This window comes from Aplysia californica, unplaced genomic scaffold, assembly GCF_000002075.1.
Source record: "Aplysia californica isolate F4 #8 unplaced genomic scaffold, AplCal3.0 scaffold00013, whole genome shotgun sequence".
Classification (NCBI taxonomy): Eukaryota; Metazoa; Mollusca; class Gastropoda; order Aplysiida; family Aplysiidae; genus Aplysia; species Aplysia californica.
The window spans coordinates 1,721,871-1,735,598 of NW_004797283.1; the positions used below are offsets into that span (position 1 = coordinate 1,721,871).

The 13,728-nt window shown below is 41.1% G+C and overlaps 1 protein-coding gene across 3 annotated transcripts in view; it reads left to right on the forward strand.

The window, feature by feature from the left end:
• The first annotated feature begins 161 nt into the window (after nt 1–161).
• LOC100533519 (Lys-conopressin preprohormone) overlaps nt 162–13,728 on the forward strand; it is a 45,334-nt gene continuing 31,767 nt past the window's right edge. Inside the window, exons 1-2 of one of the 3 annotated variants that reach the window (XM_013084330.1) lie at nt 162–360; nt 822–1,016. In XM_013084330.1, the coding sequence (XP_012939784.1) occupies nt 855–1,016 (162 nt within the window). In that variant the 5' untranslated portion in view covers nt 162–360; nt 822–854. 3 annotated transcript variants of the gene reach the window in all.

Consider the following 13,728-nt stretch of genomic DNA (forward strand, 5'->3'; position numbering starts at 1 on the left):
TCGAGAGAGAGAGAGAGAGAGAGAGAGAGAGAGAGAGAGAGAGAGAGAGAGAGAGAGAGAGAGAGAGAGAGAGAGAGAGAGAGAGAGAGAGAGGACGCGAGCAGATGTGGCCGCGCAAGGAGCCGTGCCTCGCAAGCCACCTCGCCACACTATATATAAAGTCTTGTGCCATCGTCAGCGCGTGCAAGATTGTAGGGTCAGCGGCCAGAAAGGAGCCAAACAAATCCATTGAATCACATGTTGTTTTTAAAGTTTGCATAAGTTCTCCACTGGACTCAAAACAAAGAACTAAACGAGAGATTAGAGGCAAGTTTCAAGTGCCACTAGATATCGTTTGAAGTCGAGCCATCGTTTTCCAAAGTATTTGTGTATTTCTGTTGCTTGAAATTTTGCAGCCGTTTTCTGACGTAAATAGTTGCCCTTGTTATCTTTTTAATTGTTTCACTGACGGATTTGAGTACCTGCCCTTCCAATTTGAAGAGTTATGTTTTAAAAACTTTAAAGAATCAGACAAAGAACTGAAACACTAGATCTAGATAACTGTTTCCTTTTTCACAAAGAACCAAATACGTATTCTGACGAGTTTGGGCTAAGGTTGAACTGACTGAATACATAAAAAAAGGGAAAAAAGAAGAAGAAAACACGAACAAAATACCCAAAACAGAAACGGGCACTAATTTTTTAAAAAAGAATTAAAACCCAGCATTTCATTCTAAAAAAAAAAAAAGAAAGAAAAAAGAGTGAGATATAATATCAGGGACTTACTTTGTGACTCTCATATATTCACTGCCACTAACTGTAGGCCTATTTGTCCTGCACAGAACGAAATCAAAACGCTATTTACCAACTACAGGATGTCTCACTCAAGCATGTCACCACTTTCTGTTCGGACTTTCGTCTTGGTAGCAGGACTTGCCGTGATTTCGTTCTCTGTCGTTGCTGATGCCTGCTTTATTCGGAACTGTCCTAAAGGAGGCAAGAGATCAATGGACATGCAGCTTCTTGGACAGCGACAGGTAAGAACGTGTGAGAAGAGTTGAGATAGTTTGTCAAGAGCTTTATTTCGACAATGTGTACAAAGGGAAGTTTTATGACTTTCCTTTTCTTTATGTTAACAGCTCTGTGTTCACCCCCCCCCTCTTCCTCCTCGTTTTGCTTGTCCTTCTCCTCCTCCTCCTCCTCCTCCTCCTCCTCCTCCTCCTCCTCCTCCTCCTCCTCCTCCTCCTCCTTCTCCACCTCCTCCTCCTCCGCCGGCTCCACTCCTCCTCCACCACCTCCCCCTGTTTTCTTCCTCTTCTACTCCTCCTCTTGCTCCAATTCGTTCTTCATTCTTCGTTCTCCTCCTCCTCCTTCTCCTCCTCCTCCTCCTCCTCCTCCCCCTCCTCCTCCTCACCATAGTTCCCGGCATCACCAGTTCCCATTACCCTCATCATTGCATCAACAATCTTCACCAGTACCCCTTACATCCTCTTTTTTCCCCTTATATAAAATCGTCTGAACAGAGTTTCATCTTCAACTTGTAAGAAAATAGTTTAGTATATTCAGCTATGAATTATATCTATCTGGTTTAGCATTGGGTATACTAGTCTTTCTCTGCTCATTATAATCTTCCTACATCCATGAGATCTCGCACACTCCTATCCCACAGGAGTATCCACAAACCGACCGCTCCTTACACAAAACGTTCAGACCCAAATTACAAAGGTATCTACAAACGTCCTGTGCCCTACAAAGTCACTGTTTGCGAACTGTTAAGTGAGCCCCCCCCCCCCCCCCCGAAACATTCAGGTGTGCTCATTCATTGTGTGTGTGTGTGTGTGTGTGGGTGTGTGGGTGTGTGGGTGGGTGGGTGTGTGTGTGTGTGTTCACTTTTTGTAAGGTTTAAGACAATGAGTACCTGCGCTGCGCAATTCTTTTAAGGAGAAGCTACCAGATTCTATGCCTCTTAAAGTTATTTTTTCTACCGAGCAGAATAACACGGCAATGATAGATGTTGACGGGGTTATCGTAAAGACTTTTCGGACATTCTACTTGACCTGAAAGGGGGAGGGGGGTATTAACTTTACCTTCGTTATCTTAACTTATGTTACTGCTATGATCTGCTGTAACACATGCTGGGGGTTCCAAAACGTCGCGAAAAATGTATGGTATCAGTCTATCCCGGTACAATAAGTTCGTATACTAATGTACTAAGTTAACGAAGCGTTCCGTCTCATATTGTGGCAATTGGGGCCATTAAAACCTTACTGCGCGTTTACGTAGGCTACTAGCAGATATAGTAGGCTATTATGCAACTCCTTTAATAAACACGTTCAGAGAAACCATGGGGTCCCATTGTGTTAAAAAAGGGTTACACGGTGGGGGAAACTATTTAAAAACTAAATTATTTTTAAAATTGCGGTACGATCATCTTTTTAAAAGTTGTGCGCGTGTATATATAGCTCGGTTCAGTCCAGACCACCCGTTTCATTTTTTTTGGGCAGTCTTAAGTACAAGCGTGCAAGCGTTGGCCTTTCTCGTGCAAATAATGTGGGCAAAGCAATCAAAAACTCTTTAGAGGAAAAAAAAGTGCTTCAGAGTGTATTTCAGTATGGTTTGGTTCGTGCCTCGTTTTGACCTTTAGCGAAGCTTTATGCTCAGCATTACTATTTGCCTGGAATGAAAGCGGGGTGCGTTTTCATTTATCTGTGATATCCTACAAGGGAATCTGTGATGTCATTTGATTCTTTTCTCTATCCACAACTTAAGCGATTTTTCCAAATGTCTAGCAGGCCCATCTAAAAAGGGCTTCTTTATCCACGATAGATCAATATAATGTCATTGGTATGAACACAGAAGGACATTGCACATTTGGGTATTGTCGAACGGGCTCTACTTTTTCTTGTGTATCACCAATAATTCTATCTGTGGCCGACATCTTTCTTGGTTCTTAAAATAGTTTTATCATATGGTTCTCTTCAATATAATAATGAAAAAGAGAAGGCATTGGAAATATCATTTAAAATAACAATCGCCACTTGCTACCAAACAAAGCAAATAAAAGTAAATGCCCCCACCTCCCCCAAGAATTTGATATTATAACCAAAAGAACAGCAACAAATGTAAAAAAAAATCCAGCCCCCACCCACCCCCACAATTAAAAAAAAAGAAAATATGTGGACGTTGATGTTTAGGCACTTCCTCTCATTAGACACCTGGCACTATGAAGCAGGCCTTTAGTGGTAATGCGTGATGTGCGTATGAAAATGCTTCTTTCTTGTGGCCCCTACGGTATCCTTTGAAAGATATAGTCACACTGGACTGTCTTTGCCAAGATCAGGGGTCTAAAGCTTGCGTAAACGCATTAATTTTTCTTATACATGTATTTTCATCTGCTTATTTTGAAGCGTGGGACAAATGGATTTTTTCGATGATGAATGACTAAAGGATTTGTAAATAAATTTAAAATGTCCCGACATGACTGAAAAATTCTGGAGGCAGGTGACTTCGATCCTGTATGTCAAGGCCAACCCATGCTGGGTCTGATACGGTATCTCAACAGACTTACACGATACTTGATAGGAAAAAGCCTCTTAGATCCCTTAGATAGGGACCTGAACTCCTGCTTTCTTTGCGCAACAGAAAAAGCCTACCATTACTTACACCACAGATGGCGTAATACCGAAATATTTAAAACACATTTGATTAAATACAGGTGTTTTTTCGCTCCCGTCGTCACAATTTAGATCATTATGAAGGAGAGCTTTTTACTGTGCCTGGCAGGACCAACCGGGGCAGAGAGGGATACAAGATCCCAGCAGAAAGACAGAGAGAGAGAGATACTCGATACATATTCTCGCCTCTCGGGAGTCAAACTCGGGTCTCTTGCGTGCGATAGCGGAACACTTAAACGCCACACCACAGACACCAGTACACTAAAGAATGAACTCCCCCCCCCCAAAAAAAATAAAAAAAATAATTAAAAATGGAATATTGCTAGTAAGGTGGGGTATGGCATCGAAAATAGGCTGACCCTCATTTAAAGACAAGATAAATCCCATCGTTGGTAAAGATTTAGAATATCCCTCCCACCCCTGAATCTTTACCAGGGATGGGATTTTAGAATAAACCAAAATAGGAAAGACAGAAATCCCAGGAACCCAATGGCGATTGCAGTATCGTTTGTTGTTAGGGGGAGGCTTTTATGATTTCTTGAGTTCTTGTTTTCTGCAAATGTTCGATTTTTGTTCATGAGTAAAACATGATGAAGCTTCGTTGTATATAGAGGCATATTGTTGTAAGGTATTTGCTAGCATAAAAAGGACCATGCACTACACGCATTTTAATAAACGTATTGTATGGGGTCATACTTATACTGACATCTGTTTTTAAACTACGCACTATAGACAGAGACGCACAATACCTTCCGTGTATCCTTCGTGTCATTATACTTTGGTCATATAAAACGCCACCAGACCATTATGAAGGAAATACTCGAAGGCAATATGTGGGTCAAAAGGGTCAAGGGTGGACAAAGAACAAAGTGGACCGATAACATCAGGGCATGGACTGGGCTAAGTCTGACGGAGTGTATAACGGCAGCTAGCGACGGTAAGCAATGGCGGGTCATTGCTCGTCAACCTCTGAGCCAGAGATGACACCTCCAGGTATCCAGGGAAGCCTGGAGTCTCGGCCGGCTTAAGCTTCAAACATTAATTCCCGTAGTCTGTTATTGGGTAAAAACAATTAGGGTTTGCCGCCGCAGTGGGCTGGTTGGTCAGAACGTTCTTTTGGACGTCTTTTTTATTATTGTAAGTCTGGTAGTAATGATCCCCCCCCCCACCCCCTGTCAATAGAATTCAGACAATTCATTAACTCTTTTAGGGCATAGCAGATACATAATATGTCCGACAGCAGACCAAAGACTATAATATAGCACATTTCCAACCATATCATCATACCTACAAATCAGAAACACAGATTTTGTACGTTTCTCGAAATGCCTATTGTTGTCTATTTACTTCGGGTTTCAGATATTTTTAAAATAAAAATAAAAACAAAGACAAAAATAAATAAACATGAATTTTTTAAACAATGTATTAATCTCGAGGTTATGCTTAAACTGCCCCAAAATAGCGGGTCTTCAAGCAAACAAAGTCGAAAGACCAGTATGACTCATGAGTGGCCTCAATGAGTTGAGACAAAATGAGTCATTCAGACGAAATCGGATGACGATCACAACAGAAAAGCGGACTGAAATGTCTACCCAATGTTGGAGTCAAACTTACACCGGTTTCTTTCTCTCCCCGATCAATCTCTTCTGGAAAAGCGGTATAAAGTAGTCTCTGAAGTATCAGGGCAAAGCAGAACAAACATTTCTTGTTGTTGCTACAGTTAAACTTACGAAATGTTTGCTTTTGCTCCTGTATTTATCACACATTTTTTCTTATTTAACTTTGGCTAAGAGTGTTAAAATTATTGTTGCTACTCTTGTTGAATGTTAAGTTTGTGCCATTATTATTGTAGCATTTATCATTGTGCATCTCTAAAACGCTGTTAATACGCTTCTATTTAATCCCCCACATCCCGTGTGCACGGGACACATAATATGCAAAGATAAGACGTCGAGAATAGTCCTTCAAACATGAATTGCAAAAACCGTGGACACCGGATGCTTCGACAACTAAGAACATTTTTTTAAACAGCCAAACGCTCGTTCAGAATTATGATTTCTTTTTTCTTTTCACGATCGTGTTTGCTTTTTCTTCAGTTTATGACAGTCGAGAATCATAAAAACTACAAAATCAAATTTGCACTAGCGAATTTTTGACAAGTGAACTTCCGGTTAAGTATTTTTTCCGACCCCCCGTTCAAATAAAACTTCAATTCAAGAGGTGGTAATCTGAGGAGAGGGAAATGGGCTGAATGATGAAAGTTGGTGACTTGGGTGTTAATGGTAGCATGAGTGTGTGTGTGGGTGTGTGTGTGTGTGCGAGTGTGTGTGTGTATGTGTGTGTGTGTGTGTGTGTGTGTGTGTGTGTGTGTGTGTGTGTGTGTGTGTGTGTGTGCGCGCGCAAGTGCGTGTAGGCGAGCGCACGCGAGTGTATGATTGCGTGGTGAAACACGTTACCAATATGCCAGCATCTGGATAATATAGATCTAGATATATTTTATCTTATCTTATCCAAGGATTGCCAGTGAGCTGTTGATAAAAAGAAAGCGATAAGACAAACAGAAGGTTTTCCTAATAAGCGAGCACGTCTTTCCGTATGCAGACCAGTCCACTTAGGTGTACATCAAAAAAACGAAATCGTTCAAAGAACAACACACTGATTTAATGTAAACAGGCCTGAGAACTGCTTACTTTCAAATTTCTTGGTTTTTCTTTTCTTTTCAAAAGCACTTTCAGGACGGAACTCTTGCTGCTGTGAAGTGGGCGATATTCTTTCATCTTGTCTTGAATATATTATTTTATAGGCCTAATGCATAATATTTGTACGGCCTACTTTTTGACACTGTACCCTATTCTATGTTCATTCTCTCTGTAGTACGTATCCTATATAGAACACTGACATAGATTTAATTACGTAGACAACGCGAGCATAAGATGTGTCACACAAAATGTTCATAATTTTTGTTTACTTTTACATCTTTACAGTTTTCTGTACAGTTCTTCTTTTGTCATATTATCAAGGTGGGAATCAACATAATTTACGGGGTTCATGATTGCTCCTCTGGGTTTTTTTTCTTCGGTTTTCTGTTTGCTTGTGCAGATTTGTGTTTCGCAATGCCTGTTTTGAGATGGGACCCCCCCCCCCCCCCCCCAAAAACAAAGCAAATCTACAATTCTCTCGTATTAGGTTCAGGAGACAGGAATACTTTACAGATCACCCCCACCCCCCGCCTCAACTTCCCATCTTCGCTTAGCAAATGTGGCTCACACCGTCACCATTTTTGACTTTTACCTTCCCGTTTATGTAAAGATCTGATCCACCAAAAAGGTTGCCCCGTATTTAAAGGGGTGTAAAAATAGCATTTAACACGGTTGACTCCTGCCTCCCCCCCTCCCACTCCACCTGAATGATGACTAGAAATCATTAGTCACACTAGATCTTGTTGTACAACGTTACCTTTATGTTCCACATAGTCCAACACAGAAGTGGGGAAGGCGGGAATGGGCGAGTTACCCCCCCCCCCCCCGGCCAAACATGCTGCAGTCTTTGCACAGAGACACTTTGCCTTTGACGTTATGCATTTTTGTAGAATTATAGTCCGATGCCCGAACTATTTTTAGAAGAGGACAGCTAAGCTAAAAAGCCAATTCTACCTTACAGATCAGGTGAGTTCCACAAACCTCAGAGGAGGGTGGGTGGGGGGCAAGGTGCTATTAAACATTTTTAAAGCAACGTGGAAGGTCAAGACGACATTGAGAAACGTGTTGTGTGGTCACGGTTTTAGAAGAAAACCCCCCCACCATCCCCTACTCAGTAATCACAAGTTGCCATACTATATAAAACAGCTAAGCCAGCACAATGCTGTGATGTAAAGAGCGTAGAATGTCACAATAAAACATATCATCTCACGTATACAATTAAAACTAATCTTTTTTTCTTTATCTCGGTCCCTCATGTCTTTAAATCTCTTTAGAGATTTTTACTCCCATTTTTATTAAAGGAAATATTATGCTTTATTACCTGCTTATAGAATGGCCACGTGTGCAACGACGAGTTCACCTTGCACTCAAGTACAACGCAAATAAAGATATCCCTTCTTCTATGTTTGTCTGAGAAACAAATAGCCTATCCCTTTAACGTATCTCTGGGTTCACGAGACAGATTTTTTTGCTTTCGAACGTAGTTCCACAACGTAGTATGAACGTAGTTCCAACAACATAGTATAAACGTCAGTAAACTTATCCAGACAGACAGCGTTACCCTGTCATGTCCCACTGGACTGGTTGTTTGGACTTCTAAACACTTCGACATATTCACTCCAACAAAGATATGGCATATTTTTTTTACGAGGGTCTGTCTGATGAATGGCACCGATTCGGTTTGTCTTCTCGAGAGTGTAAACGAATTCAGAGATCGTTACAAAGGTCATGCACGCGACAAGCGAGAAGCCAAATAATGCGCAAGCTGATGAAATGGAAAGCCGAAACAAAGTACATGTTGTTCTATTCTGCCCCAGGCTTTGACAGTGAAAGACCGTTCGACGGATTGGCAATTATAAACACGAATGTTAACCTCTGTCAGCGCAGACAGGTATAAAAATCTACATTGGTTTACTCCGGTGGCTCGATTCGCTCTGTGGACTGGACCTGCAGTTTCATCGTCAATTGAAATACTATGTTATTGGGATTTTATCAACCTTCAGAAAATCTGTGAAGCAGGAGAAAAAAACAACACGGTTTTCATAGAGAATAGGAACTATTTTGACTGCTCCTGCCCCCATCTTAAAAATAAAAATAGTTGTCGATAGTTCAGGACTGTTTACTCTCATTTTCATAAGATAGAAAATAATTTAACAAAAAACAATAATATTAATACGGTAAACTACACTTTCCTTGTCAAGAAAGCCACCCCCCCTCCACACACCCACACACCCACACACTGTCAAAACGAGAGAAAACGCCAATCAAAAGAAGGACTATAGATCTCTAGTTATATTTTGAACTGGTCGCTGCAAAATGTCTTCGGATAAGACAACTATTTACGAAGCCACTCCTTGTACCGGATTGCACCCATGAAAAAAACATTAGTTGTTAACCTAAGTTCGTCATTTATAGTGCTTGTTTGCCCGGCATCAGACCGAAACTTCAATACTCAGCTGACAACAATCGTCAAAATTGCTATTTCCTCATTATTAATTCTTTTCAGTACAACTTGGTAAGCGAAAATTTATTGACAAATGCGAAAGAAGGCCCAGGGATACTTGTCATCTTGACAAAACCTCGTCAAGCGCATCCTGCGTAATCCTGTCTTAATTATGGACATTACTGCTCAGATGGACTTAAACTTGACCAACACAAGGATCCCAAAAGTTGGAATCTTAATGGGGTAACACATTATTTTCCCGCTCTTCCCGGAAAGTTGTCCTGAGTAATTTAGAGTCATGGCTGGCACCCAGAGCCCCGCTTTAGGCATAACTTCCATTATAATTACAATCCAAGATCTACAGCTTTCAACTTTCACAACACCACTAACAAATTTATGAAGCTCCGATAGGAACCCATGGAACGCGTTCTTTAACGTTTCTTCTATTGTTTGATTTTTGGTAACGCATGAGGAAGATTTGTTGAGGCTTCCGTTTTCTGTTAGTCTGACAGACACGGTGGGCGTTACCTATCATTGTAATTGTGGCTTGCATACAGGGGTTGGTGTTTGCCACGGCACTGTAGAAATAGAAATAAATACGGAGATGAAAAAGATGTTGGTACACTTTAGGCTGGCAGTTTATTCTTTATTCTTCGCATTTTCAAAAGACGAAACTACGGAAACATTTCTTTTTCTTTTGCTTTGAGTAGAGAAAAGCTCGTTGACACAATAATAATCATTTATTAGTCCGACCCTGCCAGTCAAAGGCCAATCCGGGCTGATAAGGATACAGCATCCCGACAGAAAGATCGACAAACTTGATAGACATTTTCTCCTCACCCCTACGGGGTGCCCAGTACGACTAGATCGGGCCCATCGCCCGACTCGGTCGCCCGATCGGCCGACCCCATCCGTAGTGGGCACCCCCTATCAGGAATCGATCTCGGGACTCCTGCATACGACAGCGAAACGCCTAACCGTAATACCATAGACGCCGGATTTTATGGATGGAGTAAAGAACACCGATGAAGGAAGCTAAGACGCTGATACAACAAAGTAAAATAGTACAATTTTGAACATCTGATTTAGATGGAGATCTATGCGTCTTTCATTCTACTACTACGGAAGTATCGCATCCTGCAGACATTCATTTTATCACCCTCGCTTTCCACACACAGAAAGAAAGAGAAAGAGAGAGAGAGAGAGAGAGAGAGAGAGAGAGAGAGAGAGAGAGAGAGAGAGAGAGAGAGAGAGAGTGAGTGTGTGTGTGTGATTTTGAGTGTGAGTGTGTGTGTGTATGTGTGTGTGTGTGTGTGTGTGTGTGTGTGTGTGTGTGTGTGTGTGTGTGTGTGTATGTATATATCTTTGTGTGTGTGTACGTGTGTTTGTATGTATGTGCCACTGAGTTTCTATGTTGGGGGAAGGGAAGCCCTGTCTTGGTGTGTCAGTTGCACAATTGTAAATTACCTAGACAACTTCAGAGAGCCCCAGGAAAGGCTTTGAGAAAAATTACCTTTCGGAATGTACGCCACGCCGCTTCTTTTTCTCTTAATTTTTCTCTTTGTTCATCAGCGCTTGTCTTCTGTTACCACTTTTCCTTGCAAACGTCGAATCTTTATTAGCCTTTATGTTCTAATTTCGGAATACTATCATAAAAGTTATCAACATTTTTATAGCTGAATATCACGACACGTCACGTAATGATAAGGCCCAAACCTTTTTTCCTCTCTAACCGCAGAATGGTATCGTTTCTTTTTCCTCTTCAGCCAATCCTTTATTATGCCTTTATTCTTGTGGCTCTCTCTCTCTCTCTCTCTCTCTCTCTCTCTCTCTCTCTCTCTCTCTCTCTCTCTCTCTCGGTTTCTTTCTCTCTCTCTTTCTCTCTCTCTCTCTCATTATCTCTCTCTGTCTCTGTGTCACCCCCCCTCTCTTTCTTTCTCTCTTTCTTTCTCTCTTTCTTTCTGTCTTTCTGTCTTTCTGTTTTTCTGCCTGTCAGTCTGTCAGTCTCTCTCTCTCTCTCTCTCTCTCTCTCTCTCTCTCTCTCTCTCTCCTCTCTCTCTCTCTCTCTCTCTCTCTCTCTCTCTCTCTCTCTCTCCCCCTCTCTCTCTCTCTCTCTCTCTCTCTCTCTCTGTCTCTCTCTCTTATCTGCCTGTTGCCTTGGGGGTTGTGGATGGAAGCTCGAGGTGTACCACATCTGACAAAATGCTCATGCAGATTACAGTCACACTAGCATTCCGTGGGTGCTGTGGCAAAAATGCTTATAAATTAGTCATCTCAACATTGTCGTTCAAATGCATCTGGTTGTACGCAGCTTGAGCAATCTCCGTCGTTTCAGACACGAAGCGTGAGATGGGGTTTGACAAGTGCAATATTGCCTGATTCAATTCGCAAGCGTTTGGTTTTCGTTTGCAAACAAACCAGGTTTTAGCAGCGGCCTCATAAATGGATATCTATTATGAAAAAATGTAGGACGCTTACTTTTTTCAAAGTCAGTTTCCTATTTAATTTCGAAACGATTTTCCTTTTGTTTGTTATGGCGCACCATATGAAAGCTGTTTATTTGCCTTGTTATCGTTTATGTTTTTTGAGGAAAATATTACTAAAATAGGAGTACCAAAAGGCCGTTGATTTTGTTGTCCTGACCCTCACCCTCTCAAAAGAACGAAAGAAACTTTTTAAAAAATCTGCAAACGTCGACGACCCCACTACAATAACCCCCACCCCCAAAATCCCCCAAACTCTTATGAAATGGAAGATGAATTTCTCTTTATTTGTCATTGCTAAAGCTTTGCTTATCAAAGGTAATTGTTTATTCCTCTTTACCTGACTCGGACCAGTGACAGAAATATTAGTTCTTGACCCATGGAAATATGTTTGAATGCAATCTTTACTATTTCATTATGGAAGCTTTGTTTAACAATACCACAATGTTTTTGAGATGTTGTTGGTATATAAATGTTACAAATTTATGATTTATGCTGCATTCACGAAAGTCAGCTCCGCAAAGTGTGTACGTTTTATTTGATATACTAGTAGGCCAGTGGCCTTAAATACTGACTAAAACATCGACCTTAAAAAAACAACAAACGAAAACCGAAAATGACAAAGCCAAATAAAAAGAAGTCAACAACAAAAAATCAACCAAAGTATATCCAAGAAAACACCCACTCCCCCCAGAAAAACAAGCTAAACAACAAGTAGGACAAGCTTAATTATAACCTTTCTTTCTGGTCTTCAAAATTCAATCACAATCTTATGCCTCGAATAAAGTAATGGCCTTATTGGTCGATGTTGGGTTGGGGGAATGTTTTGTGGGACCCGTCTTCATCTGAGGGTTTTTATTGTGGCTCTTGCTCTAGTGTTACGTCAAACGAGAAGTATCGTAATTGAACGATGTCAGGAGGCTACTCAAATGAGTTTCGAAAAACATTGTGGGTAAATTCAGGCCAAAGGCTAACAAGAAAAATAGGTCTTCCAAAGAGCTTCCTGGTTCTTGTTTTCTATTTTATGATAAACAAAAATGTGTTCGTCGGCTGTCCGTTTGTGCTCTACTGTGAAACGTAGCTTATGTGACTGTTTAGACGAGTTGCAAAGTCGCCTCTACATCAGTTTTACATCTATGACCCCTAAGAGTGTAAACGTTTTCGAATATTTCAAACGACCAAAATTGTGAATACTCCAAATACGGTTTACCAGTTGGTTCATCAATATGAGTTTCGAAAAACACTGCCGAAATCAGTTGAAAGGTTTGAGATTAAAGCCCCGATAAGTCATAATCTATTCCGAAAAAAATTGGAAAGATACTCCGAAACATTATGTTAAAATTTTGTTTTCTAGCATGACTTGTCCTTTAAAATATTCTATAATAATACAATATCCGTATTCCATACATTCTTTGTAGCATTGTATGACGTATCTCTGCGATGTAAGCAAAGACCTTGATGTCACCGCACAGGCACTCGTTATTGAATACCGAATGTTGGCCCCCAATTCCGGTGTACTGTCTATCTTACCCGCTCTCCTAAGACTGTTGAGATTACGCAGCTCTGTATCAGAGGCGGAAATATTTCTTGCAAGCCCAGGTCAGATAACCGCTCATTCTGATTAACAATGGGGGACCTCGATAGTTTCACAGACAGGATCTGTGGGAACCTCGTGGTTGAATCGAGTGGGGGTCGAAGAGAGTCGTGGGGCACTTGCCTTAATCCCCCAGGAACACACTTCCGAAAGTTTCTGAAGTTTCTGATTAGATGGAGCTAGGCTATCTTTAAACAAAGAATTGTAAGCCGTAGTATTACATAATTTGTACACATACACACAAGCCACACGATTATTGTCTCATAGGAAGTGTAACATTTTGGAAATTTTAAAAATGTGTGAATTTGAGGGAGGAGGGAACTTTTACATTTTCCTTAAATGTTCTAAAAAAATGAAGATTCACGGAAACTGAGTCAGAGCCGGGTAAAGTGCGATGAATATTTTGTCTGGAGTATGTTCACTATCTACAACTGTGACGCAGGCTCTGTTGTAAGTGTTTTATTAAGTAGACTCCTTCCCACTTTTCTCTATGTCGCCTGACCCCCTCTGTGTTGAGCACTTGTTAGAAATTTACAATCTCTAAAGCATCGCTCCCGTACCATTGACAACTTGGCACGACTTACCCAATTCATATAATTTGAACGACTAGTTATCTTTGGAAATCTGATGTCGCGTCTTTCTTTTTCGATTACTTTTCCAATTTCCCCCCTCCTCGTACGCACACCAGGCTACTCCCTATGCATGGTTATCTTTACGACCAGTACATGGTTTTGGATAATTTTGACCAAATGTTTCTTGAAATGTATTACCTGCTGTTGTTAGGGGGAAAAGTGAACAAACGCAAACATCTTTCCCCCCACGCCACATAATGGGCTATACCTGGCCATAATCAGCC